This window comes from Chelonia mydas, chromosome 2 (genome assembly GCF_015237465.2).
Source record: "Chelonia mydas isolate rCheMyd1 chromosome 2, rCheMyd1.pri.v2, whole genome shotgun sequence".
In the NCBI taxonomy this organism is placed as follows: domain Eukaryota; kingdom Metazoa; phylum Chordata; order Testudines; family Cheloniidae; genus Chelonia; species Chelonia mydas.
In genome coordinates, this window is record NC_057850.1 from 16,300,438 (window position 1) to 16,327,280 (window position 26,843).

The 26,843-nt window shown below is 40.8% G+C and overlaps 1 protein-coding gene across 27 annotated transcripts in view; it reads right to left on the reverse strand.

The window, feature by feature from the left end:
- Positions 1 to 23,794, reverse strand: part of PHF20L1 (PHD finger protein 20 like 1) — an 81,712-nt gene extending 57,918 nt beyond the window's left edge. For 5 of the 27 annotated variants that reach the window (XM_043539078.1, XM_043539077.1, XM_037891985.2 and 2 more), the window contains exons 1-5: positions 23,570 to 23,785; positions 21,022 to 21,131; positions 4,044 to 4,215; positions 2,709 to 2,793; positions 1,578 to 1,666 (exon numbers count right to left, since the gene is read on the reverse strand). In XM_043539078.1, coding sequence (XP_043395013.1) covers positions 1,578 to 1,666; positions 2,709 to 2,793; positions 4,044 to 4,215; positions 21,022 to 21,104 — 429 coding nt within the window. In that variant the 5' untranslated portion in view covers positions 21,105 to 21,131; positions 23,570 to 23,785. Of the gene's footprint in view, positions 1 to 1,577; positions 1,667 to 2,708; positions 2,794 to 4,043; positions 4,216 to 21,021; positions 21,135 to 23,569 lie in introns of all 27 variants that reach the window. The other 22 variants (XM_037891988.2, XM_043539066.1, XM_037891986.2 and 19 more) reach the window with 10 other exon arrangements.
- Positions 23,795 to 26,843: the final 3,049 nt, after the last annotated feature.

A 26,843-nucleotide genomic window follows, 5' to 3' on the forward strand; every position in this document is an offset into this window, starting at 1 on the left:
AGAGTGTCATTTGGGCTGCCATCTATGGCACTAACACTCCTGCAGACTTCCTCCCAGTTACTGGCTGGTTGTTTCAACTGAGTTTTTGTTTCTCTGCTGAGAAGCCAAAGTGGCCTTTTGCTACAGAGTAGTATCTCAATAGTTCAACAGACAACATGATTTAGTGGAACAAGCAAAGGTTTGAGAGCAAGGAACTTCTAAACTCTAATCCAAGCTCACTATTCTTCTTTATTCAAGTTGCAACTTCCCTGCCTAAGTTTCCCTATTTGTAAAATCAAATGAAATAATATTTAACGTCTTACCTCATTGGGTTATACACAATTAATGTTTGTACAGAAACTCAACAGAATGCACATAACCATCCAGCAAGAGGCTGACGGTAATGTGAGTAGGGATTTCTGTGCTTAACTATTTAAAAAAAAAAAAAAAGGATTAAAGTCTGAAGGTGCCCCAAATAATCCATTGCCTGTCCGTCTCCAAAGCCCTAACGTTCTTTGTGTGATTGTCATATCATGATTTAAAGCTATCAGTTACACAGAAGCATGCACAAATTATTGTTTAAAAGGCCCTCCCATTTCTCCATTTGCAAATAGTCATATAAAAACCAAACCCAGTAATTTATTCATTTTTATAAGTCATTTTCCAGAGCAGATTAGATATTTGAATTCTGCTCTTCCAAGTAAAAACAATTTCTTGAAAAACTGGGGACTATAACTATTTGCGTTTTATCAAATTTACTCGCTTCTTTTAGCAAGTTTCGACAATCATTTCATTTTTTTTTTAAAATAGCTAAAATTTCTCATTACCAGCACAATTACTTTAAAAAGATTAGGAGGACTTGTGGCACCTTAGAGACTAACAAATTTATTTGAGCATAAGCTTTCGTGAGCTACAGCTCACTTCAAATCAGGCTTCATAAAAACTTGAAGACTGGATAAAACTTGGATAAAATTCCTAAGTATTTAAGTTAAAATCCTGCTATTTATCTTAGATTGTATCTCTGTACCTCATAACCTGCCTCCCTTCCTGGCTGGGTGCTACTCTCTTCTGTGACGGCATTGAGACTGTCACAGATAAAGGAATATCTGCCCATTTTGGCATAGGGAGATAAAAAAATGAACTAACTCTGAATTAATAGAAGAAAGTGGTAGAAATCTGACATTGTAACAAATCCACCAGCAGCGGCCCACTGATGGGCTAAGGCCTATTCTAAAAGGCCATAAAGGAGGAGAGAACCTGTTAGCCCTTATGTGATCCTGGGTTGGGACCACTGGAAAGAGAACGGTCAGGGAACAGATGAGCCAGTGAGGAGAGCATACTGCACTCAGAGGTTTCATAATTGAGATGAGATCACTAGCACAGCACATGCTAGGGCATCCCCTGAAGTTAAGAACTGGTGAACCAACATACTGAGGGACCTAAAGAGAAGGCAGCAGTAAGTTTAAATCATTTGTGTTACATAACCCTTCCTGCATGGGGCATTCAGCAGATAATTTGTTCTCAGGTCACTGTTAATACCACATGCCCTGTTTAGTAGTCAACGCAAACAAGCAAGAAAAGACACCTAATATCCTCACCTGCCCTTTGGCATCCTCAGGCATAGATTTGATATGCATCCTTTTTAGACATCGAATAACTCCATCATAGAACTGTACTGTGAAGGTTCCTAAAACAGGATTGATGCAATCACTATGAGTAGTTAGAAATATAAGTACCTCAATACTTCCCCAAAATGCTACAAATACACAGTCATTTCAGACCCGGTCCTGCATGTGACATCAGTGAGTGCTTTGGCTCTGCAAATACTATAGGACGGAGCATCTATTTAAAATTCTTCCCTTTATAGTTACAGTCACATATCCTCCTTGGATCACATCAAGATTAAAAGGGACACAATCAAGACAGAAGTGCTTAAAAAACCCTCTTTACTCACAATGAAAAACTCAGTGTTGAGTTCTATGGGATTATGAGACAAGACAAGCGCATAAAGTTACTGAGATAAGTGTTTGTGGTTTCAGGACCTTGGACAGTTGTACTAACACTGTAAAACCTATTTTATATGATTACATTTCTCACAGCTTGGACAATAAGTAGTGCTTCATTTCTGTTTATAAATTTCCAATTTATTAATCCAATGATGCCATGTATTATCAGTACATTTAAACCCACACCCAAAAACAATTTTCATTCATTTTTAAATACAATAAAAGCATTGCAATAGATTTAAAATCAAAACAATGCAAACGTCAAACTACTTTAAATTTTATGCCTAAGTTAGCTGGCATTTTCCTTTTAATATTGCATTTATCTTATTTCACTGATTACCAAAGCTCAAAAATGAGATTTTGAACGTTTTCTAGAAGAACTGAGGTACTGTAAGCATATAAATATAAACCCAAACCAACCGTACCGTGAAGGGTTCTATAATATTGAGGCAAGGATGTTCATCTCGCTACTATAAATGAAAGTTACATTACTACTGAGTAGAGGAGGTACCCCAAGTTTTTAACTTCATAGAAATAAAAGATGGTAAATGCTCACTAGATCAAACCCATTCCTCCCCTCATAGAATAGCAATGCTTCCAACAGTATGTTTAACATAGTGAATAAAACCGTATGTAAACACATTTTGATTTTAAACAGATAATAGCAGTGTTCCTGGTAAACAAACAGAAGTACTTACAGATGCATTGTATTTATATACATACCCTCCTTGTTAATTGCTTCAATCTTAGCAGGGTAATATCGACAGTCTGTCCAACGAGCTAGCACCTCTTCTCCAGGTTTAAAATCCTATTTTAAACAATTTTAACTGTTAATATCTTGCCCTGTAAACCTTTCCTAAACAAAATTAAGCTTTATAACTTAGCGATATTTTCCTTGAAAAAAAATTAATACCATTAGGTTTGAAAGAATTCAATTTTTACTTTTTTATAACTTTGACAGATAATACTGATCTTTATTTTTAAACATTTTTAAAATGTTTATTGATCAAAATTTTGACATTTCTTGGAAGTGGGGGGAGTCAGAATTATTTAAAGACAGTAGCTGCTGACATTCATAAAGTTAAAGCTTTATAACTCTTAAAACACAAATTACCTACATCACATGTCAAAATATACAAATTAAAATTTACAAAGTAAATATCCTTAAGTTCTCAAGCAGCATTTTTCTTTTTTTTTAAACTTTGCCTATGTGTAAATTTTAATCTTAGGGCTGTCAAGCGATTAATCGCAGTTATACAATAATAGAATACCATTTATCCAAAAATATTTAAATGTTTTCTACATTTTCAAATATATTGGATTTCAATTACATCACAGAATACAAATATGAATCTTTACCGCACCTGGCACGTAAATACTTTGCAATGCCAGCTACAAAAGTGCCATGCAAATGCCTGTTCTCACTTTCTAGTGACATTGTAAATAAAAAGAGGACAGCATTATCTCCTGTATATGTAAGCAAACTTGTTTGTCTTAGCAATTGGCTGAAGGAGACATAGGACTGAATGGACCTGTAGGCACTAAAGTTTTACATTGTTTTGTTTTTGAGTGCAGTTATGTAACCAAGAAAAATTTTTTTAAAAAAAATCTATATATGTAAGTTGCATTTTCATGACAATGGATTGCACTACAGTACTTGTTTGAGGTGAATTGAAAAATACTTTATTTTTACAGTGCAAATATTTGTAATCAAAAATAATATACACTTTGATTTCAGTTACACCACAGAATACAATATGTATGAATATGTAGAAAAACATCCAAAATATTTAATAAATTTCAATTGGTGTTCTATTGTTTTTAACAGTGAGATTAAAACTGCGATTAATCGCGATTAATTTTTTTGAGTTAATCACGTGAGATAACTGTGATTAATCGACAGCCCTAATTATCACTGATGGAAATATTTTTTCGTCTGTTTGTGTTTTTATGGTGAAATTGATGTTTACAGGCATTAACTGATAAAAATCTAACCCTTCCAAGCCTAAATAAAATAATTTACACAAGGAGTCAGAAAAAAATTATCTTCCTACTTACAACAAATTCATCATCATCTTTTAGCCCTTCTTTCCTTAGTGCTGGTCGTTCCAGGGGTCGTAATCTATTGCTGTCCCAATAAATCCACTCATCATAGCGATGACTCCAACGTTCAAAATGGACCAACATCTTCCCCTCTTCATAGTCTATCTTCTCAATGCGAGATGGATACCTTGAACAACAACAAAAGGAAAGGTGTCAATTGTGCAACTTTTTCCAGCAATGTTTTTCATAAAGACGTATTCATGTAAAAATTTAAACTACTTTGGTGGTGTTAGCTGCACCAACATTTTGTACTAAGAATTAGTTTGGATCTGAAAGAAGTTTTAAACATGTAAAATTGTTGATATGACAATACCTAGCTGCAAAACCTCTACATTCATTAAAAGTGGGTGTGAAAATTCAGATTTAAGGATCAAACTGCTAGGTAATGTTAAGATGGATGCCTTATTTGGGTTAAATATTGGAAGTTTCATGCTTAGCTTTGTATTCATAATTTTGTTGATTAAAGCAAGGAAAGAAGGGTTTGTTTCTTTTGCTGGAGAGATAGAGGGGTGGTGAATTGGCTTTAAAAAAAATTAATTCATTACTCTTAATCTGCATAATAAATGTTCCACATACTTGCTTCATTGATTTCAGACAAATCCAAGCTGCTGACTAATCGAAAACAATTGGAGTTGACAGAACGTCCCTTTTGAATCAAAGCGGCTGGCTAATTTGCAGATCAGCGCCACGGACTTTGTCGCAACTGAATCTAATGCACGGTCATTTTTCAATATTAATATTTTTTAAATTGCACATTTATTAAAACAAAAATACCAGTATTAATTAAGGACTGTAGGTTCTAGTTGCCCCTCAAAATTTACATATAATCAGTAGAACCAACTACATGTGGCCCTCAATCAGAACAACTCTTCATCATCCGAAGTTAGAATTTAACATGGATTTTAATTACCCCCTACTTTGGGATCTGTATAACCAAAATGATTAAGTTTGGCAAAAAGACTTCCCAAATCTTGATGGCAAATCTTTAGCATCTGTGGAAATAAATAATGATCAGGCTGGTGCATTTAGATTCCACAGGAATCCAAGCCACATTATTTAGCTTTGAATTTCTAAGGGCTATTTTGGCTTTAGGAAGCCACTAGTTGGGCAGAAATAAGGCAATATCTAGTCTTCTCACAGAATGTCCACCATCAATATAACCGGATTACATTATTTCAGTTCCATAAAGTGCATACAAGGTTGGTGTGCTGAAATTCAGCTGATTTATTTATGAAAAAAAAAAAAAAAAGAGAGAGAGAGAGAATACATAAATAGATCTGAAAACACAAAGAACCTTCTAAAACTATCTGGTGGATTTTTTTAAGTTTAAGAAATTTCCTCCCAAGTTAATATTTTGGGAATCCAGGTTTAACCTAGAAACAATTTCTTGGGAAGTTCTACACTTCCAAAAAACAGGAGTGACAATGGAACAGAAGAGGACAGAGCTACTGAAACATTTATTAAAAAGAAATGTTACAGTGAAAGGAGGGCTGTCTATTTCCAAAGCAGGAGACTCAATCTACGTTCTGCAACAATGACAATGTTCCCTCAACATTAAAGGATGGCAGCTGCTGCAGTCATTTTCTATTCCTACTGCATATTCCCTTACCCTGAAGCTCTGTGCCACCTGATATTGAAAGAGATACTATCAACTTTTTTATTTTTAAATTTCTGACAAAGCAACCTTTAAACAGTAAATCCTGATTTAAAAAACAAACAAAAGCTTTCTATGAAGTTTAGGGATTTTCTTCTTCCCTGCTGCTTATCAAATTATTTTTCAGCAAGTGTGAGCAGACAGACAGCGCAATACATGCCTGGGCCTGTCTCAATTCCCTCCTCTCTCTGTGCTCATTCCCGTCTACCTTTTCTTCAACATCAACAACAAAGGTCTCCCAATATCTAAACTCCAGACCTGCAGAAGGATTCCAGGGTGTGAAGAACTCCCATCTCACCTGCAATTACCCGATTCTATTTTCCAGATTCCTATTGTTCCCTAGTCCCAGGAAGGTCTCTAGGAAAAGAAGAAACTCTTCCCAGATCTCAAATTTATATCACTTCCTGATCTCATGTGGGAAGGAAACATAGCTTTCCATTCCCAAAGCAGACAATGTGTGTCCTCATTTAGACATTGTTCCTATACAATGCCCCTTCCCTATTTTGTATTGTTCTGGTAGATTTAGTTCTCTGGCTACTAGCTGTCTTGTAAAATTTCCAAGCCCTACTGGGGGTGCATATATTGGTCTGAGCAGAACAGAGGGAGGGATAAACTGGTGAAATACAGACGTGACCATGCTTTTGGGAGAAGTGGAAAACAATAGGAAAGGCAGAAATTGTAAATGAGGCAGAAGAGAACATAGTATATGGAAAAAAGAAGGCAAGAGGAAGATGACACTAAAGACAACTTAGTAAAAGGTACACCAGTATCTAAGACAGAACAAAAAAAAATGAAAGACTGAAGCCAGAGATATAACAAAAAATAAGATGCTGTACGTAGGATTGGTCGAGTATTATTCAGAAAATCTATTACTTGAACAAAACCAGTGATGTTTGTTGAATATCATCGTCAACAAATATATTTTTCCGCTGGTTGATCAGCTTTAGCTGTAAGATATATTTTAACAAGTTATTAGCTAGAAAAGTGACTGATATTATTCTTATTGTTAATATCTTATACTGAAATAAATGTTACATTTAAACATAATGCTGTGAATTTATAAGGGATACCATTCCTCTGGGGTGAGAGGAGTGTAGCTAGCTGGCTGGCTGCATTCCTCTGGGGTCAGAGGCGTGCAGCTGGCTGATTAGCCCTGCCCACACCTGAGAAGAGAGCTGGAACTTAGTTACAGTATAAAAGAGGACAGCAGGAAATGCGGGGGGAAGGGGAGCATCCTGGGCCACCTTGGTCTCTATAGGCTTATTGAAACAAATTTCAGTTAGAGTCATCCCTTAATGGAGCATGCCCCCAGGAGGTAGCTCAACAGCTCCAGGCCTTAGCTACCCAATGGCTATACCTGGAAGCCAAGATGGTGGTGGAGCTCATGGACAATATTGTCTTGGAACAATACCTGCACATTCTCCCTGTGGCAGTTCAAACACATCTGCTGTGGAGGAAGTAGAGACAACCGAAAGGTTCTCGGAGGCAGAATTGCCTAGGAGTTGGAAGGGAAGTCTAACTGTGGGCCATCCACACTTAGAATGGCAGTAAGAGATGATAACCTACCAACCCAGCAAGAGTCACAGTACTGGTCTCTCTCAAGCAACAAAACTTTACCCCCAATATGAGCCTCCAAAGTCCCAGACTTTCAAGGGCCACCACTGCCCACCCATGAAGGGCCAGTGGTATGTTATCACTGTGGCTAACCCAGGCACATACAATGGGAATGCCTATGATGGAAAGCACTATTTGACCAAGCAGGGGAGAATCCAAACCAACTAACAGAACGGACTCCGAAGCCCTTCATGATCCCAATAAAAATAGGACCAAACATGGTGGAGGAGTATGGACAAACTCTACTTCAACAGGACTTAGTCTGACCCAAAGTCATGGATACAGAGTGGTCAGCCCAGATTTCCTGCATCCATGGAGAAATCCATATGTACCCAACGGCATCTGTCATTTTGCAGGCAGCAGACCAGACAGGGCACCTTCAGATAGGATCACCTACCCCGGCCAGTGATCCTGGGACGCAACTGCACACATCTTCAGACCCTCCTGGGAAGAGAATCTGTTCCCTCCACCCCAGACACCCTTCAGATGCAAGAGAAGCCCCCCACCCTCAGATGTTTAGGACCTATTCCCCATTGCTCACTCTGATCTTTCTGAAGTCTCACGGAGTTCCCAAGGCTCACAGAAACAGCCAAAGTCATCTCAGAAGGGAGGACGAACCTAGGTCTGTGGCAGAGATGACACCATGGAGCCTGGAGAAGAACCTTCCCAAAGGATAGGCCCTGGAGAAGGAACATCCCAACAGTCTGTAGGTTATCCCCTACCCACGTACACTGCAGAGCTCCTTCCCATCCTAGACTACAGCATCCCGAGTTACACCTTTGACATTGTGGCAGCTCAACAGGATGACCAGACACTCTGGGAATGTTTTAACCAATTCAGCACAGTCAACAAGATGGTCACCTCTGAACACGTATCTCTCCAGTTGCCCCGGTTTGAATTCCATAAGACATGTCCAAATTAAAGGACCCAGATATCAACTCCTAGTCCCCAAGCCCAATCAGTGGCAGCTCTACGGCTAGCCCGTACTCTTCCCATGGCCAGACACCTCGGTAAGGTGAAAACCCAAGAAAGACTGTTGGCTGGATTCTTTTGGACAGCGATATATAAAGAGGTAGCCGATTTCTGTTTACTATGCCCCAATTGTCAAAAAGTAACCCCAAAGGGTTGGGGCTGGGTCCCTTTCATGCCCCTTTTGAATGGATAGGGATTGATTTAACTGGGACTTGGTCCTGCTTTGAGCAGGGGGTTGGACTAGATGACCTTCTGGGGTCCCTTCCAACCCTGATATTCTATGATTCTATGATTCTATGATATAATAGGCCCAGTCACTTTTGGTACTTGTGGACAATGCCACTTGATATCCAGAGGCAATGCCCCCATGAAACACCTCTGCCTCCACCATAACACAATAGCTGCTCCAAGTGTTTTCCCAGGTTGCCCTTCCATTGGAAGTCATCACAGATCAAGGGACAAATTTCACGTCCCAGGTGCTCCAGTAAGTTTAGGCACCATTGAAAGTATGACCTCTCCAGAGCACAATTTACCATTCCTAGATGGATGGTCTGGTGGAGCAGTTCAGTAAGACCCTCAAAAATACATTAAAGGTTTACGGAAACAGAGGCCAAAGACGGGAACCAGCTGCTCCCCTATCTTCCGTTTCCAGCGTGAGAGGTACCACAAGCCTGAATGGGCTTCCACCCTTTCAAGCTTCTTGATAGGAAACAGCCTTGAGGAGTGTCAGACTTGGTTAGTGTGTCTTGATAAACTAAACCCACCCACTCTACCACTGTCCTTCAATGTCTCATTCAAATGAGGGAAAGGTTAGAATGCTTGAGACCCACTTTTCCCAAACTAACCTCTTTCAGGCCTAACAGACCCCAATGTGACAATACAGTAAAGGGTCTAGAGCCAGAAGACCAAGTGCTCCTATTCCTTCCCAGCAAGCTCCTGGCCAAATGGCAGGGCCCATATGAAGCGTTCCAGTGGGTAGAACAAGTAGATTACAAAATTCATTGTCCAGAAAAGAGAAAACAAAGGCAGATTTATCATGTAAATCTGTTAAAATCCTGGAAGGTCCAGGAAATCCTCTTCATCCATCTGGAGGAGGGAGAAGAGGTTCTGGGGCCTCAGCTTCCTAAACTGGCCAAAACTGGGAGTGAGGAGGTGCCATCTGAGGGTTAATAAGCAGAAAAAGCAAACAAAACACCCTCCCAAGAGCTTACAAGGTAGTGGTCTTCCCCACGAACAGAACAAACCTCCTTGATGACTCTCCACATCTGCATAGGGCCAGGAGCCAAGCCCATTAGAAAATCCTATCAAATCCCAGAAAGCATGAAACCTGTTAGTTCAGAAAGTACAGGAATTGTTAAGATTTGGTGTAACTGAGGAATCTCATGGCATCTAGCATAGTCCAGGGATTTTGGTACCAAAGCCGGATGGGACCATCCAATTTTGTGTAGATTTCCACCACATAAATGTCATTTCTGACTATGATGCATATTCGATGCCCTGAGCTGATGAACTGCTGAATCCTCTTGGTCAAGCCCACTTTATCACAACATGAAATCTAACTAAGGGCTATTGGCAAATTCCCCTTACTATCAACTCCCAGGGAAAAAAAGCCTTTTCTACCTCAGTGGACCTATTCCAATTTGTTGCCATGCCCTTTGGTTTGTGAGGGGGACCAGCCACCTTTCAAAGGCTGATGGACCAAGCGTTATTGCCCCACCTTCATCATGCTGCAGCTTACCTAGATTATGTGACGGTCTACAATCAGGACTGGCCCACCCACCTCCAGAACCTAGCAGCCATTCTTCAAGCCCTAGGAGATGCCCATTTGACAGTAAACCTAAAGAAGTCCAGGGTGAGAAAACAGGATACGAAATATTTGGGGAATCTAGTGCGGAACAGTAAGGTATAACCCCTAATGGACAAACTTGAGCTGCTAGCAAACATCTCCATACCAAAAACTAAAAAGCAGGTCTGGGCCTTCCTATGTCTATAAAGGTACTATAGAAGATCTATGCCTGACTTTGCCTTATTAGCAACACCTCTTACTGACCTTGTGGGAAAAAAAAATCAGCCCCTCAACAAGTCACGTGGTCCCCCCAGTGTGATTAAGCATTTCAGAAAATTAATCTGATTCTATGCTACAAGCCAGTATTGCACAGACCTGATTTCTCTTGAGAATGCACGAGACATCTACCATCTACAAAGAAACCTCTACCACCACAGGTGCAGTGTTATTCTAAACCTTCCATGGACAAGAGCACCCTAATCATTTACATAAGTAGGGGAAACCCAGTATTATGTCATCAAGAGAGAATGTCTGACCATACAATGGGCCATAAAGCCATTCAGACACCACTTGTGTTTGGAACACCCTTTGTCTGGGTCACTGACATGTGGCACTGAAGTGGCTCCAAACAATGAAAGACCTGTGTGACACACTGGGACTTAGCCCTACAGCCCTTTCAAATTTCAAATAAGAGTATTAGCCTGGGTAGGACCATAGGAATGCTTCTTTTCAAGAACTGAAAAGGACTGGGTGCTTGGCAGTGACAGCCCCAAAACTCCCACTCAAGAGGGGAGGGGGAAAAGTATGGGAAGGTATAAGGGATACCATTCCTCTTAAATCAGAGGAATGCAACTGGCTGATTAGCCCCTCCTACTACACCTGAGAAGAGAGCTGGAACTTAATTAGCTGAGCCTTACAAAAGACAGCAGCAGAAAATAGAAGGAGGGACTGCAACACCTTCCAGAAAGCTAAGGAACAAGGGCTGTGCTCCCCATGGACTGCTACTGGAGTGACAGCAGAGAGAAATTGCTCCAGAAACCAAATGGACGGAAGTTGCAACTGTGTGAAGTGCTTTGTTAGTGAGACTCTGAGGTAAGCGCCAGGAAGTTTTGGGTTGCTGAGGTTTCTAGCATGAGGGGGAGATTTGGGGGAAGGGACTACTTGGTCTGCACAGACTTTGAGGGAAGAGTCTATGAGGTTTTGATTTGTTTTGTTAGGATGTCTTAAAATAAAACAATGAACCCTGCTAGAAATTGCTTCCCTGGATTCTGTGGGAGAGCTCAGACAGAACTAACCCAGGGAGTGAGCTGGCTCAGCAAGAATAAAACCTAGTCCAGTAGGAGGAGGCAGCTATAAGATAAGCCTCAATCCTTTACAAATAAACAGTGGTATTTCCATTAAACAATATTTCTCAAGCATAGATTTGTAGGCAGGCCAGAATGATGAGTTGCAATACAAAAAAAAAATAAATGGAACTTATTAGCTAGAGACAAAGGGTAACAAGAAAACCCAAATACATTAGAAGCAAGAGGAAGACCAAAAACAGGGTAGGCCTATTACTTTATGGCAGAGGGGGGCAATAACAGAAAATGTGGAAGTGGCAGAGGTGCTTAATGACGACTTTGTTTCAGTTTTCATCAAGAAGGTTGGTGGTGATTGGACGTTTAACATAGTGAACGCCAGTAAAAATGAGGTAGGCCCAGAAGAGGCTAAAATAGGGAAAGAAGAACTTAAAAATTACTTAGACAAGTTAAAAGAAAAGGAGGACTTGTGGCACCTCAGAGATTAACAAATTTATTTGAGCATAAGCTTTCGTGAGCTACAGCTCACTTCACCGGATGCATCCACTGAATGTATCTGATGAAGTGAGCTGTAGCTCACGAAAGCTTATGCTCAAATAAATTTGTTAGTCTCTAAGCTGCCACAAATACTCCTTTTCTTTTTGTGGATACAGACTAACATGGCTGCTACTCTGAAACTTAAGACAAGTTAGAGGTCTTCAAGTTTCCAGGGCCTGATAAAATGCATCACAGAATACTCAAGCAGCTGACTGAAGAGATATTTGAGCCATTAGTGATTTATCTTTGAAAAGTCCTGGAAGACAGGAGAGATTCCAGAAGACTGGCACTATATTTTCCCTTTTCCAATCTATAAAAAGAGAAATAAGGACAACCCAGGGAATTACAGACCAGTCAGCTTAACGTCTGTATCCAAAAAGATAATGTAGCAAATAATTAAGCAATCCATTTGCAAACATCTAGAAGATAAGGGGATACGTAAACAGTCAGCATGGATATGTTAAGAACAAATCATGTCAAACCAACCTGATAGCTTTTTTTGACAGGGTAACAAGCCTTGTGGATGGGGGGAAGCGGTAGACATGGTATATCTTGACTTTAGTAAACCCTTTGAGACTGTCTCACATGACCTTCTCATAAACAAACTAGGGAAATGCAATCTAGATGGAGCTGCTATAAAGTGGGTGCAAAACTGTTTGGAAAACCATTCCCAGAGTGTAGTTATCAGTGATTCACAGTCATGCTGGAAGAGCATAACAAGTGGGGTCCCACAGGGATCAGTTCTGGGTCCAGTTCTGTTCAATATCTTCATCAGTGATTTAGATAATGGCATAAGAATAAACTTATAAAGTTTGTGGATGATATCAAGCTGGAAGGGGTAACAAGTGCTTTGGAGGATAGGATTAAAATTCAAAAAGATCTGGATAAATGGTATGAAGTAAACAGGATGAAATTCAATCAGGACAAATGCAAAGTACTCCATTTAGGAAGGAACAATCAGTTGCACCCATACAAAATGGGAAATGACTGCCTAGGAAGGAGCACTGCAGAAAGGGATCTAGGGGTCATAGTGGATCACAAGCTAAATATGAGTCAACAGTGTAACGCTGTTGCAAAAAAAAAAAGCAAACATCATTCTGGGATGTATTAGCAGGAGTGTTGTAAGGAAGACACGAAGTAATTCTTCTGCTCTACTCCATGCTGATTAGGCCTCAATTGGAGTATTGTGTCCAGTTCTGGCAGCCACCTTTCAGGAAGGATGTGAACAAATTGGAGAGAGTCCAGAGAAGAGCGACAAAAAATGATTAAAGGTCTAGAAAACATGACCGATGAGGGAAGGCTGAAAAAATTGGCTTTGGTTAGTCTGGAAAAGAGAAGACTCAGATGGAACATAACAGCTTTCAAGTACGTAAAAGGTTGTTACAAGGAGAAGGGAGAAAAATTGTTGTTGTTAACCTCTGAGGATAGGACAAGAAACAACGGGCTTAAACTGCAACAAGGGAGGTTTGGGTTGGACATTAGGAAAAACCACCCTGACAGTTTAGAAGTTAAGCACTGGAATAAATTGCCTAGGGAGGTTGTGGAATCTCCATCATTGGAGATTTTTAAGAGCAGGTTAGACAAACACCTGTCAGGAATGGTCTAGGCAATACTTATCCTGCCATGAGTGCAGGGAACGGGACTAGCTGACCTCTAGAGGTCCCTTCCAGTATTATGATTCTATGATTAAGTCTAAATCCCAGTCTTTAGAGATGAGACTATTAATCCACTGAACCACAGTGTCTGCTAAAATGACTGCCTGCCAAATTCAACTAAGAATAACTTTGCATGGATCCAGCAAACAAGACCAAAAATACTGTGATTGAATCTGCTATTTTAAGACCATTTGCCCTGAAGTCCACACATTGTAACATTTTAGATCCTATATCTTCAAACTAGGGATGCTTGAACAGTGTTGTCAGTATGTAAATAGGTATGCCAAAATTCACTACTGGAAAAAGGAAAAGTGTGAATATTCTAACTTTTTTTTTCTTGATTGGATAGCTCATATTTCAATATCTCACTGAAGTTCCCAGGTCCAAAATTTGCTGCCTTAGAATTGCTATAGTGTAATCTGAAACCTTACAATAGTTCGCGCTGCAGGTTTTCAAGCAATAATTAACATACATTCTACCCAGAGCTGTGCTGACAAATTTTGATGAATCACATAACATAAGCAAAAGATTTGTCAATAAGAGCCATGTTAACTTCCATTTCATTTGGAAGAATTAATAGAAAAATGTCTGCTATATAGAATAAAAACACATGAAGTTCCCTCAAACCCAACAGACTATTATAAACAGAAATTATAAAATTACCATATCTTGATGTTCAATGGTAGAAGTGTTTTTGAATGTATACTTTCCCATCCAGTCACAATTTCCATTTGACTAAATGTTCATTTTTAAATTAATCAGACTGAGTTTAAAATAGATTTACCAAGAGTTCTTTACTACAGCACAAACGGAAAAGACATTATACAGATGAAGTTCTGAAATAATGAATAAACCTGTTCTCCTTAAAAAGAAAAGGAGTACTTGTGGCACCTTAGAGGCTAACAAATTTATTTGAGAAAAAAAAAATTGTTAGTCTAAGGTGCCACAAGTTCTCCTTCTACTAACAATTTTTTTTTCTCAAATAAATTTGTTAGCCTCTAAGGTGCCACAAGTACTCCTTTTCTTTTTGCGGATACAGACTAACATGGCTGCTACTCTGAAACCTGTTTTCCTTAAGTTGTTTGCATGAAAACAGTCTACTTCTGCTTGATAACAAACAATTGTTGTTCAAAAACAAAAAATCCTCATTTGGTAGCTTTCAATAATTAACTCAACAGGTTGCAAACATATTTGAAACAGTATTCACTAATCCCAAAAAGGCTCACATGACATTTTGATTAAAAAAACTAGTGATATAAAATTAGCATGGCACACATTAAATGGATTAAAAACTGGCTACCTGAGAGGTCTCAAAATATAACTGTAAATGAGGAGTCATCACTGAGTGGTTGTGTTTCTAATGGGGTCCCACAGGGATCAGTTCTTAGCCCTATACTATTTATCATTTTTATCTATGACCTGGAGGGAAAGTCATTACTGATAAAGTTTGCAGATGATACAAACTGAGGGAGTGGTAAATAATTAAGAGGACAGGCCACTGATACAGAGCGATTTGGATCGCTTGAGAAACTGGGTTGAGGCAAACAAATACATGTTTTAATATGGCTAAATGTATCCATCTAAGGAACAAAGAATCTAGACCATACTTACAGGATGGGGGACTCCATCCTCAGAAGCAGTGACTCAAAAAAATTTGGGGGAGGATGGTGGATAATCAGCTGAACATGAGCTCCATTGTGGCCAAAAGAGCTAATGTAATCCTTGAATGCATGAACAGGGGAATCTCGAGTAGGACTAGAGAGATTTTACTTCTCTATTTGGCACTAGTACGACCACTGCTAAAATACTGTGTCCAGTTCTGGTGCCTACAATTAAAGAAAGATGTTGATAAATTGAAGAGAGCTCAGAGAAGAGTGATGAGAATGATTAAAGGATTAGAAAATATGCCTTATAATAATTTCAAAGAGCTCAATCTAGTTAATTTAACAAAGAGAAGGTTAAGGGGTGACTTGATTAGTCTACAAGTATCTACTGGGGAACAAATATTTAATGATGAGCTCTTGAACCTAGCAGAGACAGGTATAACATGATCCAATGACTGGAAGTTGAAGCTAGACAAATGCAGGCTGGAAATAAGGTGTAAATTTTTAACAGCGAGAGTAATTAACCTTTGAAACAAATTTACCAAAGTGGATTCTCCATCACTGACAATTTTTAAATCAGGATTTTTTTTTTAATAAAAGATATTCTAAGCATTATTTTGGGGAAGTTCTATGGCCTGTGTTATAGAGGAATTCAGATTACATGATAACAATGGTTCCTTCTGGCACTGGAATCTGTACATTTAAAATTATCCAAACTTTACACTGTTTTACAGAACTGGACTACTACTGCTGGATAATGACATCTGCCAGTTTTACATATTATTCACTTTTCTTTCTCTCTCTCTCACGTTCTAACACTTGCATCCCATGTGAATTACAGAAATTGTAAGGTAAAATTGGTAAGGACAAGTTTTAGTTACATGATTTAAATCTTAAACAACGGCTCAAAGTTTATTTTTTCTCCAACCTTAATATTCACGTTAAAGTTTCCATATTAACACACTTAATTTTCACAGTGTAATAATTCATACAGGGCCTCTTTCAATATAGCCATTTGTCCAGTATATGGTATTCTTTATGTAAGAATAAAACTGAAACTCAAATATAAGACACTGTAGAAATACAAAGTGTTCTACAAACAGTCTCTTGTCCCTAGTGAGGTGGAAAGGGGGCTACATTTTACAGATAGGTTGAGCGACTTCCTTAAAGTCACATTTGAAGTCCAAGGAAGATACAGAAATAGACCCAGACTTCCTGACTCCCAGTCCTGTGCACTGAACACAAGCCTGTCCTTCCTTCCTTACCCATAAGGCATATAACCCTATATCTGTTCCATAGAGAGACCTCCTTCATGGACAAACTTTCACCCCCTCCGTTGAGTTAATTAGCCCAGTACTAAATTCTCCCCTCCCCTCTTCTTCCATTCTAGACCTTCCACCAAACAGACAATCAGGTCTCCCAGTCTGCTAAAACCGAAAGAAAAGACTACAGAACTGCTTCCTGTTTGTTGCTGTCGCTCCAAATCTCACAGAAGAAAATCCTTTGGATCTCTACCCTGTGAGGAAATAAAAATCAACCCAGACAATCTAGTCCCTTCAGTCAGTTCTGTTCACAAAAGATAACATTCTTCACCTATGAAGTGAGCTGTAGCTCATGAAAGCTTATGCTCAAATAAATTTGTTAGTCTCTAAGGTGCCACAAGTACTCCTTTTCATTCTTCTAACAGGCACACACTGGCAAGCTCTTTCCACCTGGCATCTACTACATAGGCCAACTGTCCCTTTTCTGTGTCTCCTTCACTACACACTTTTCCTGGATTTGCATCCTGTCATTATTTGTACTACTATAGCACATAGAAGCCCTAGTCATGGACCCAGATCCCCCTGTGATAGGCGCTGTACAAACACAGAACAAAATGATACCCCTGCCCAAGGAGCATACAATCTTACTATGAGACAGGAGAGGATCTGGACGGACAGGAGAGAGAGCAGGAATTAGCAATTTGTTCCTGGGAGAAATAATGGGTCCACAGGATCACAAAACAAGAACAGAAAGGAAGGGGAGGTCACATTAGTTTTATAGCACCCATGTGTAAGCCATGTCTCCTATGCCAGAAAGCTTAGTTTACAGGATCAGGCCTTAGACATTTTAGTGTCTGCGGAATCTAGTCCTGAATGGACACTGTGAGAAACAAAAGCAGAACCAAAAAAAGGACTTTTTAAAAACCTCAAGAGCAATGTGTACTTTTTTTAAGCATTCCATTTTAAGCAATTTATACACCCATTCCTTTAATTACCTTTACCTATTTGTTTTGTTCTTAATATTCCTACTAAACCTTCATACATGGCTTTTATCTATTACTAAATGCTTAAGTGGACTTTGGATAGAGTTGAATTTACGACTAACTTAGTTGAGTTTAAAACTAAAGGAACTGTAAGAATTTTATCTGTTCAAACAACTGCCTTGTGTAACTGTGTATCATACATGTATTTCATAAAAGGTATTCAGTTACAAGGAAACTATCGTGGCTATGTCTACAAAGTGGTAAAACCATGCAAGCAATAAACAAGCTTAAATATGCTCAATGACTTCCTTGCCCAGTGTGGACAAGGCTTCCCTCACCAGTCCCAAACTGACTGTCAGTCACCTAAGCATATAACAGGTTTCAGAGTAACAGCCGTGTTAGTCTGTATTCGCAAAAAGGAGTACTTGTTGCACCTTAGAGACTAACCAATTTATTTGAGCATAAGCTTTCGTGAGCTTATAACAGCTATAGAACAGTATTTGATCATTACGATCAGGGATATCTAACATGGCTTCAGCCACTGAGTAGAGAAGGCCTACAATACTTTATGAACATGAATGGCCTCACCTAAAAAAACAAAGCACATTTCATGAGATGAGCTGTAAATAACTCAATTATACTGATAAAAGTTTAAGATCTGGTGTAGTAAGGCTCATAAAGCAGGCGGAAACTTTCCTAGAAACTCCTAATTTTTTGAAATTTAAAATTTACACCTGCTATTATTAGGCTCAGAAGAATTAGACTATATTGGTAAATGTTGGAAAAAGTCTTTCACTGTACACACATAACCCAATGAAAAAATATTTCATGCAATAATGGAAATTTACAAATAAGCAAAGTAAGAAAAATGTCACTTTTGAAAACTTACGAGTTTAAGAATAGCTACTTTGTATATTTTGACATGTGATGCTGACACTTTAACAGTTATAAAGCTTTAACTTTTTAAATATCAATGTCATTAATTTGACACCACGCCCCATAATTTCTGTAAAGCCCAGTTGCAGTTAAAGTTGGATCCATTTAAAAACCGGTGTAAGGCTTAAAACATATGTATACATTCAAACGATGCTAAATCTATTTTTGAGCAACTGAGTGTTGACAAAAAGAAAAGGAGTACTTGTGGCACCTTAGAGACTAACCAATTTATTTGAGCATAAGCTTTCGTGAGCTACAGCTCACTTCATCCACAGCATGCATCCGATGAAGTGAGCTGTAGCTCACGAAAGCTTATGCTCAAATAAATTGGTTAGTCTCTAAGGTGCCACAAGTACTCCTTTTCTTTTTGCGAATACAGACTAACACAGCTGTTACTCTGAAACCTGAGTGTTGACAAAATAGAAAGATTTAAATTGAACCCTAGTCTGACATGGTTTTTTGTTCCCTTCAAGAAACAATTTGTTAGACAGAAATGCAGTAGATAAATGACTTGTGCAAGTTACATAATTTTTTTTAAAGTATGCTCAGTACAATTTCTCAGTATATAGCTGAGATGGATGCATTTTAGTTGGAAAACAGGCAAATTTTAAAGTCAGCAGGGCCCCTTAAGTGACAGCTGAGCAAATTAGGTGTAAAAACACATGGACTACTAAAATAAATCGTACCTTGGGGTGAAACTATCTTCACAGAAAGACAAAATTTTCTCTAACAAGCTCCCTGGCTATTGATATAAATTCATTTTTAAAAAAATGAAAAAGTACATCTTCTAGTTTCCAGTGTTTTAGCTGCACAATTTTAATATTTATTCCTGTTCCTGTGTGTAAAATTGTTACAAAATTTTACTTAGTTATATAACTATGTGCTAGAGATATGGTGAACCCTGTTTAGATATTAAATTGAGGCAATTCTGTTTTTAGCTCCTGTACATACTGGCATAGGTCTATCATGACAGTCTGTATCATCTTTGTCAAATATTCTTAAATGACTATTTGTTAGTTTTACAGCACTATGTTGGCAGTCTCAACCTTTTTTACATTCTTTGAACATAAAGTGCTAATTTTATGGAGAACAATTTATTTCAACTCACCATATCTCTGTAGCACCAACTAAGAAGAGTAATGTGCCATGGAATGTGGTTCAAAAATCAGTTCTATTTTCTTTTCGACATACACTGATTATTTCGAAGAAAAGGATTTGTTTGAACAAAGTACTGTTGGTAAAATGTGCTAGTTTGACAGGCCTGGAAATTTAAACCCTCTTTATATAGATACTCAAGCAGTATTTCCTCTGTAGACAATTTAACCCACAGAACTCACTGACATACAATATTATTGAGGGCAACAGGATTAGACATTTGTGAATAAGAACATCCACGGTTATATCAGAAAGAATGAAAATATGCAAGGGATTTTGAACCTTATGACCGATGGCATCAACCACTTACTAACTCATAGGAGTTAGGAATAAACTTCTTCTGAAGCATAGAGCACTAACCATTGACAGGATCAGACAGACTATTGGTCTTATCCACTATAGCAATAACCCCTTCAAATTGACTGAAACAGTACTTCCAAACAAACCAGATTGCGTTACTAAATTGTGATTAAGTTTGACTTTTCTCTCTGAGTAAACAAATATTGCAAGACTGAGCCCTGGTCTACACTACAGAATTACTTTGGTATAACTGCGTTGCTCAGGGGCTGTGAATAATCCACACCCCTGAGCGACATAGTTATACCGACCTAAGCACCGGTGTAGGTGGTGCTAAGTCGGCAGGAGAGCTTCTCCAGCTGACATAGCTACTGCCTCTCGCAGAGGTGAATTAACTAAGCTGACAAGGGAAACTCTCTCCCGTCGGCTTAGAGCCTCTTCATTAAAGCACTAAAAAGGCTGAGGCAGCATTTTAAGCAAGTGTTGATCTGTTCTTCCAATCCTATTTTACTTCCAATCCGAGCTCTAACAGAGTTGGTGTGGCCAAGTCATAACTTTGGTACTTCCGTTTCTCCACTGTCAAATGGAAAGTTAACTAAAAAAGTTACCTACTCAGTGTACAGTAAGAATTAATTTTAATGTGCAAGAAGTTTTATTACTGAATGCTACATCAAGTTTTCAGTTTTAAAATTTGTGAAATCTGCTTACACCTTAAAATTAAAACAAAACTGACTCCTTGAGTTATTACTGCAGTTACACACAAGTGCACTTGACCATCTTGCATGCAACACTGCATGCCAGAGTATTCTGAATAAGTTTTTCATTTAATACCACAGTTAATAAATATTTTTAGCAGATACAGACGGTCATGATAGACATATGCCAGTACCAAAGAGAACAAACTAATGTCTAGAAAAAGGATCATGACTAGAAATACAAGATAGCCATGCAAGAAAACACAACACTTTCTTTCAATTTGATTTTTTTGGAGGGATGGTTTCCTGAAATTTTATAATTGCTTTAGTTTTCTTTAAAATAAGGATATTCATCAAATTAGTATATGGACTGATTGGTTTGTATTAACAATTAATGTATCAAACAACTGAAACTAAAGACAGATTACAGTACAGATGAAATAAATTTGACCTAATTAAGCATTGCATTATGTCTTCCTTACCATTTTTGTAAGTAGTCCAGTGCTTCCAAACGAGCACCGATCTCGAACGTGATCCCTGGACGACTTGGAGGCTTTTTACTCATCTTGATAACTTCTATTTTCTTTTTCCCCTACTTTCAGAGAAAAGCAGACAAAGCAGAAAGCACCGTTAATTAAAAATACAAATAGCATTCCAAATGAATATACTTTAACCACGTGAAGATATAAATCTATTATAAATGATAGCACTTATCACTATAGGATCTAGTGGTGCACTAAAATTGGAAATGTTTAGACTGTTGTGCATAATAATATAAAAAGTATATACAAATAGTATTCCTTAATCCCCCCCCCCCCCCCCACAAACAGCTACACCATCAACCTGCAATCTATTTAGTTTGAAAAATGAGATACAAATGTGTTCTAATAATATACATGGCCCTAATTCCCCATCAGCTTTAGTGATGTTATAATCACATTTTCCTAGTTTTAAAATGTTTCCCCCCTGCCCTGTTGCTGTACGAAAGGCCACACAAACAAAAGGGGCAAGTGAGTGACTATACAGAGGAGAGAATAACTATAGAAATGTACTGGCTAATGAACAACATAAACTGACATAAATATTTTTCTATGTATTTTTTCCTATAAGCTTTCTGTCAATCCTGAATCTAATGTGCAACAATAGCAGGTAAAAAGAAAAGGAGTACTTGTGGCACCTTAGAGACTAACTAATTTATCTGAACATAAGCTTTCATGAGCTACAGCTCACTTCATCGGATGCATGCAGTGGAAAATACAGCAGGGAGATTTTATATACACAGAGAACATGAAACAATGGGTGTTACCATGCACACTGAGTGATCAGGTAAGGTGAGCTTTACCAGCAGGAGAGGAAAAAAACCTTTTGTAGTGAAAATCAAGGTGGGCCATTTCCAGCAGTTGACAAGAACATGTGAGGAACAGTAAGGGGGTGGGGGGAAATAAACATGGGAAATAGTTTTACTTTGTGTAATGACACATCCACTCCCAGTCTTTATTCAAGCCTAAATTAATGGTGTCCAGTTTGCAAATTAATTCCAATTCAGTAGTCTCATGTTGGAGTCTCTCTTTTTTTTTTTTTTTTGAAGTTTTTTCGTGGAAGAATTGCCACTTTTAGGTCTGTAATCGAGTGACCAGAGAGATTGAAGTGTTCTCAGACTGGTTTTTGAATGTTATAGTGTTAATTCTTGATGTCTGATTTGTTTCCATTTATTCTTTTACGTAGAGACTGTCCGGTTTGGCCAATGTACATGGCAGAGGGGCATTGCTGGCACATGATGGCATATATCATTGGCCAAACCGGACAGTCTCTACGTAAAAGAATAAATGGACACAAATCAGACATCAAGAATTAACACTATAACATTCAAAAACCAGTCAGAACACTTCAATCTCTCTGGTCACTCGATTACAGACCTAAAAGTGGCAATTCTTCCACGAAAAAACTTCAAAATAAAAAAAGACTCCAACATGAGACTACTGAATTGGAATTAATTTGCAAACTGGACACCATTAATTTAGGCTTGAATAAAGACTGGGAGTGGATGTGTCATTACACAAAGTAAAACTGTTTCCCATGTTTATTTCCCCCCACCCCCTTACTGTTCCTCACATGTTCTTGTCAATTGCTGGAAATGGCCCACCTTGATTTTCACTACAAAAAAATTTCTCTCCTTACCTGATCACTTTCCTTACAGTGTGTATGGTAACACCCATTGTTTCATGTTCTTTATGTGTATAAAATCTCCCCACTGTATTTTCCACTGTACGCATCCAATGAAGTGAGCTGTAGCTCACAAAAGCTTATGTTCAGATAAATTTGTTAGTCTCTAAGGTGCCCCAAGTCCTCCTTTTTCTTTTTGCGGATACAGACTAACACGGCTGTTACTCTGATAGCAGGCAAGAGCATTTCATCCAAAAGGACCAGTTTTAAGTTGACAATGTCACTATTTAAAGTCATAGGGTGCATAATAGGCCCCCTTAAGGGCCTTGGCCTGGTCTGTGTCCTTCTGGGTTCAGGGGTGCTGGAGCAAGAACCCCAGGAGTTGGGCCATTCTGTTTATCTGGGTTGGGGAGGATGTAGGGGATCCCTCAAGCCCTGGTCTGTGTGGGTGACTTTCTGGGGCGGGAGGGCGTCTGTAGAAAAACACCCAGCCCCTGGGACCGTGTGCCTGTCTGGGTTGGGGAAAGGTGGGCTGTAGGGGATGCCCCATGCCCCGTATCCATCTGTTTCTGGTGGGGGATCCCCGGGCCCCTCCGTCTCGGGGGGGAGCCGCCAGGCCGATCCGGGTCCCGGGGGGAGCAGAAGGAGCCCCCAGACATCAGCCACCTCTGGGGCACAGGGAGGTTTAAAACCCCCGGCCTCGGCCCCGCAGGGGAAGCTCCCAAGGGACCGGCCCCGAGGAAGCCTCAGGCCACGGTTCTGCCTGCGCCGGTGCAGGGGAGGCGGGAGACACCCGGGGCCCGGGCTCGGCTGGGGGGAGAGAGGCCCGGGAGCCCGGCCCGTACCCCGCAGCCCCGGACTCCTTACCGCCTTCTCCGCCTCTCGGGACAGCAGCTGGGCCTGTGGCGGCCCCGAGCCCGATCCCGGCCCGGAGCCCGAGCCGCAACCCCAGCCGGCTCCGCAGGCCGCGGCGCCTCCCGCTCCGACCGGGGACGGTGGGCGAGCAGCTCGGTGCGGCGGGGTGCAGCTCCCTCAGAGCCCCATCGTCCCCTCTGCCTGCGCCCCGCCCCTCGCGCCCCAGCGCCCAGCCGCCGCGTCACCTCCCTGCGACAGCCCGAGGCGGGGCAGGGCGCCGCCATCACCCCCTCACGTGACCAGGGAGCAGCGGCGCGACAGCCGCTTTACGGCGGGGCGGGACGGAGGAACTGGAACGGCGGGGGAGCGGGCGCGAGGGGGAAGGGGGGGGCTCGGCTCGGTGCTGTGTGGGGCGGGGTGTAAGTTATTAGTGGGGGATGCGGTCGGGGGATGTCGGGGAGGTAAGAGCTATGGTGGAGGTTTGGGTAGAAGCTTTTGGGGGGGCATGAGGTCAGTGTTATGGGGAGGGGGCAGTTTGGGGTATAAGTTAGTAGTGGGGGGATGCGGTCAGTGTTATGGGGAGGGGGCAGTTTGGGGTATAAGTTAGTAGTGGGGGGATGAGGTCAGTGCTATGGGGAGGGGGCGGTTTGGGGTTTAAGGGAGCTGTGAGGGGATGAGGTCAGTGTTATGGGGAGGGGGTGGTTTGGGGTATAAGTTAGTAGTGGGGGGATGCGGTCAGTGTTATGGGGAGGAGGCAGTTTGGGGTATAAGTTAGTAGTAGGGGGATGAGGTCAGTGCTATGGGGAGGGGGCGGTTTGGGGTTTAAGGGAGCTGTGAGGGGATGAGGTCAGTGTTATGGGGAGGGGGTGGTTTGGGGTATAAGTAGTAGGGGGATGAGGTCAGTGTTATGGGGAGGGGGCAGTTTGGGGTATAAGTTAGTAGTAGGGGGATGAGGTCAGTGCTATGGGGAGGGGGCGGTTTGGGGTTTAAGGGAGCTGTGAGGGGATGAGGTCAGTGTTATGGGGAGGGGGTGGTTTGGGGTATAAGTTAGTAGTAGGGGGATGAGGTCAGTGCTATGGGGAGGGGCCAGTTTGGGGTATAAGTTAGTAGGGGGATGAGGTCAGTGTTATGGGGAGGGGGCAGTTTGGGGTATAAGTTAGTTGAGGGGGGATGAGGTCACTTATGGTGGTGGAGTGGGAGGAGGGGTGGTTTGGGGGTACAAGTTAGCTGTGGGGGGATGAGGGTCAGTGTTATGGGGGTGGAGCAGGTAATGGCTGGGATGAGTAAGGAGAGAAATAATTATTAGTGGGGTGAGAGTCAGTGTTGTGAGGGGGTAGAGAGAGGTGAGGGATTAGCCCTGGCTTTTTTGGGTAAAGGAAGGTAAAGGGTTGCCATTGGTAGGAAAGGTTAGGGATTGAGCTTGTTGAAATCTTTTGCTGGAGAGAGAGTGAGAGAGGGGTGCATGCAGTAGTGGTGCTAAGCTTACACAGACTAAGGCCTGGTCTACACTGGCGGGGCGGGGGCAGAATCAATCTAAATGATGCAACTTCAGCTACGTGAATAACGTAGCTAAAGTTGACGTACTTAGATCTGCTTACTGCGACAGTAAGTCGACAGCTGACACTCCCCCATCGGCTCCACCTGCACCTCTTGTCCTGGTGGAGTACCGGAGTCAACGGGAGAGCGCTCAGCGGTTGATTTATTGCGTCTAGATGGACGCAATAAATCAACCCCCGCTGGATCGATCACTGCCCGTCGATCCAGCAGGTAATGTAGACAAGCCCTAAACAATTAAGGTCATGGGGGTCCTGATTTAGTATTACCCCCAAAATACCACTAATCTTATTTAACATGGAGTTTTGAACAAGTGTATTAGTATGTGTTGGTATATTGTTTGGTTTGTGGAAATAAAAAATACTTATTGCATTGTGGGGGGTGAGGGGTAAAGAGCACACCTCCAATGGGCCAGCACTGCCTCTGGGTACATGGTCTATCCTTGGGGACTGGTATTTTTTTCTGTGAAACATCATGTTTTATTGGTGTCTGTTTCAAAGGACCCCACCCCCATGAAGTACTTTGAGGTACTGGGTATTTGATTTCTCTCCCACTTTCCTGCCCTGCCCCACCTTCCTTGGGGAAAGGAAGAGAAAAATGGAGGAGGGAGAAGTGCAAAAAAAAAAAAAAAAACCTTTCAAAGCTAATTTTTTAAAATAATATTTGTGAAAAATGTGGACTGAACAGAAAATTGCACCTTTTAGAAATCTGCGGAATGAAAGTGATTTTTAATTTTTTTCATAAAAGGACTTTACCATTTTTGACCAGTCCTAGCTCAGAGGGGGCTGGGTGTTGTGTCGGGATCGTTGAATAGCAGTGTTAGAATGGCATGTATGTGAGGAAGGTAGCTTCAGTGTTTAGAGGAAGGGATGCTTATGGTATGAGGGAAGGTGCTGGGGGAAGGGGGTCAGGGTTTAATGTTCTTGAGTGGTTGATGAAGAGGGTAGCAGGGAGAAACTCAGGGTTTTGTACTCTTGGTGTCTGTGGGGTTAGGTTTGCATGAGATGAGGAAGGGGCTGGGGATCAGTTTAGGGTTTAATATTGTGAGGGACACTGGAGGAGTGAATTGTTGCTTGGCTCACAGCAGGTTATAGCAGGTTTACAATAGTAGGATGACAGCTAGTAATGGGAGTTTTCTAGATGCTGAACTCAGGTGAAGAAAAGGCACAACATTATTGTAGGTGCTGCTGTCATCTCCTTGGAAATAGCAGTAGGAGAAAGCTTGACGTGTTTAATCTGATACTGATATGGCAATTTTCATTCCTAAACAAATCTACACGGACACACCCCCAGAGCCCCCACCAGCGGTATTTTATCTGCTACCAAAGATCCATAAACCTGGAAATCCTGGACACCTCATCATCTCAGGCATCGGCACTCTTACAGCAGGATTATCTAGCTATTTAGACTCTCTCCTCAGACCGTATGCTACCAGCACTCCTAGCTATCTTCGAGACACCACCGACTCTCTGAGGAAACTACAATGCAGTGGTAATCTTCCTGAAAACACCATCCTGGCCACCGTGGATGTAGAAGCTCTTTATACCAATATTCCACATGAGGATGGACTACAAGCTGTCAAGAACAGTATCCCTGATGAGGCCACGGCACACCTGGTGGTTGAGCTTTGTGACTTTGTCCTTACCCACAACCGTTTCAGATTTGGGGACTGCTTATACCTTCAAGTCAGTAGCACTGCTATGGGTACCCGCATGGCCCCACAATATGCCAA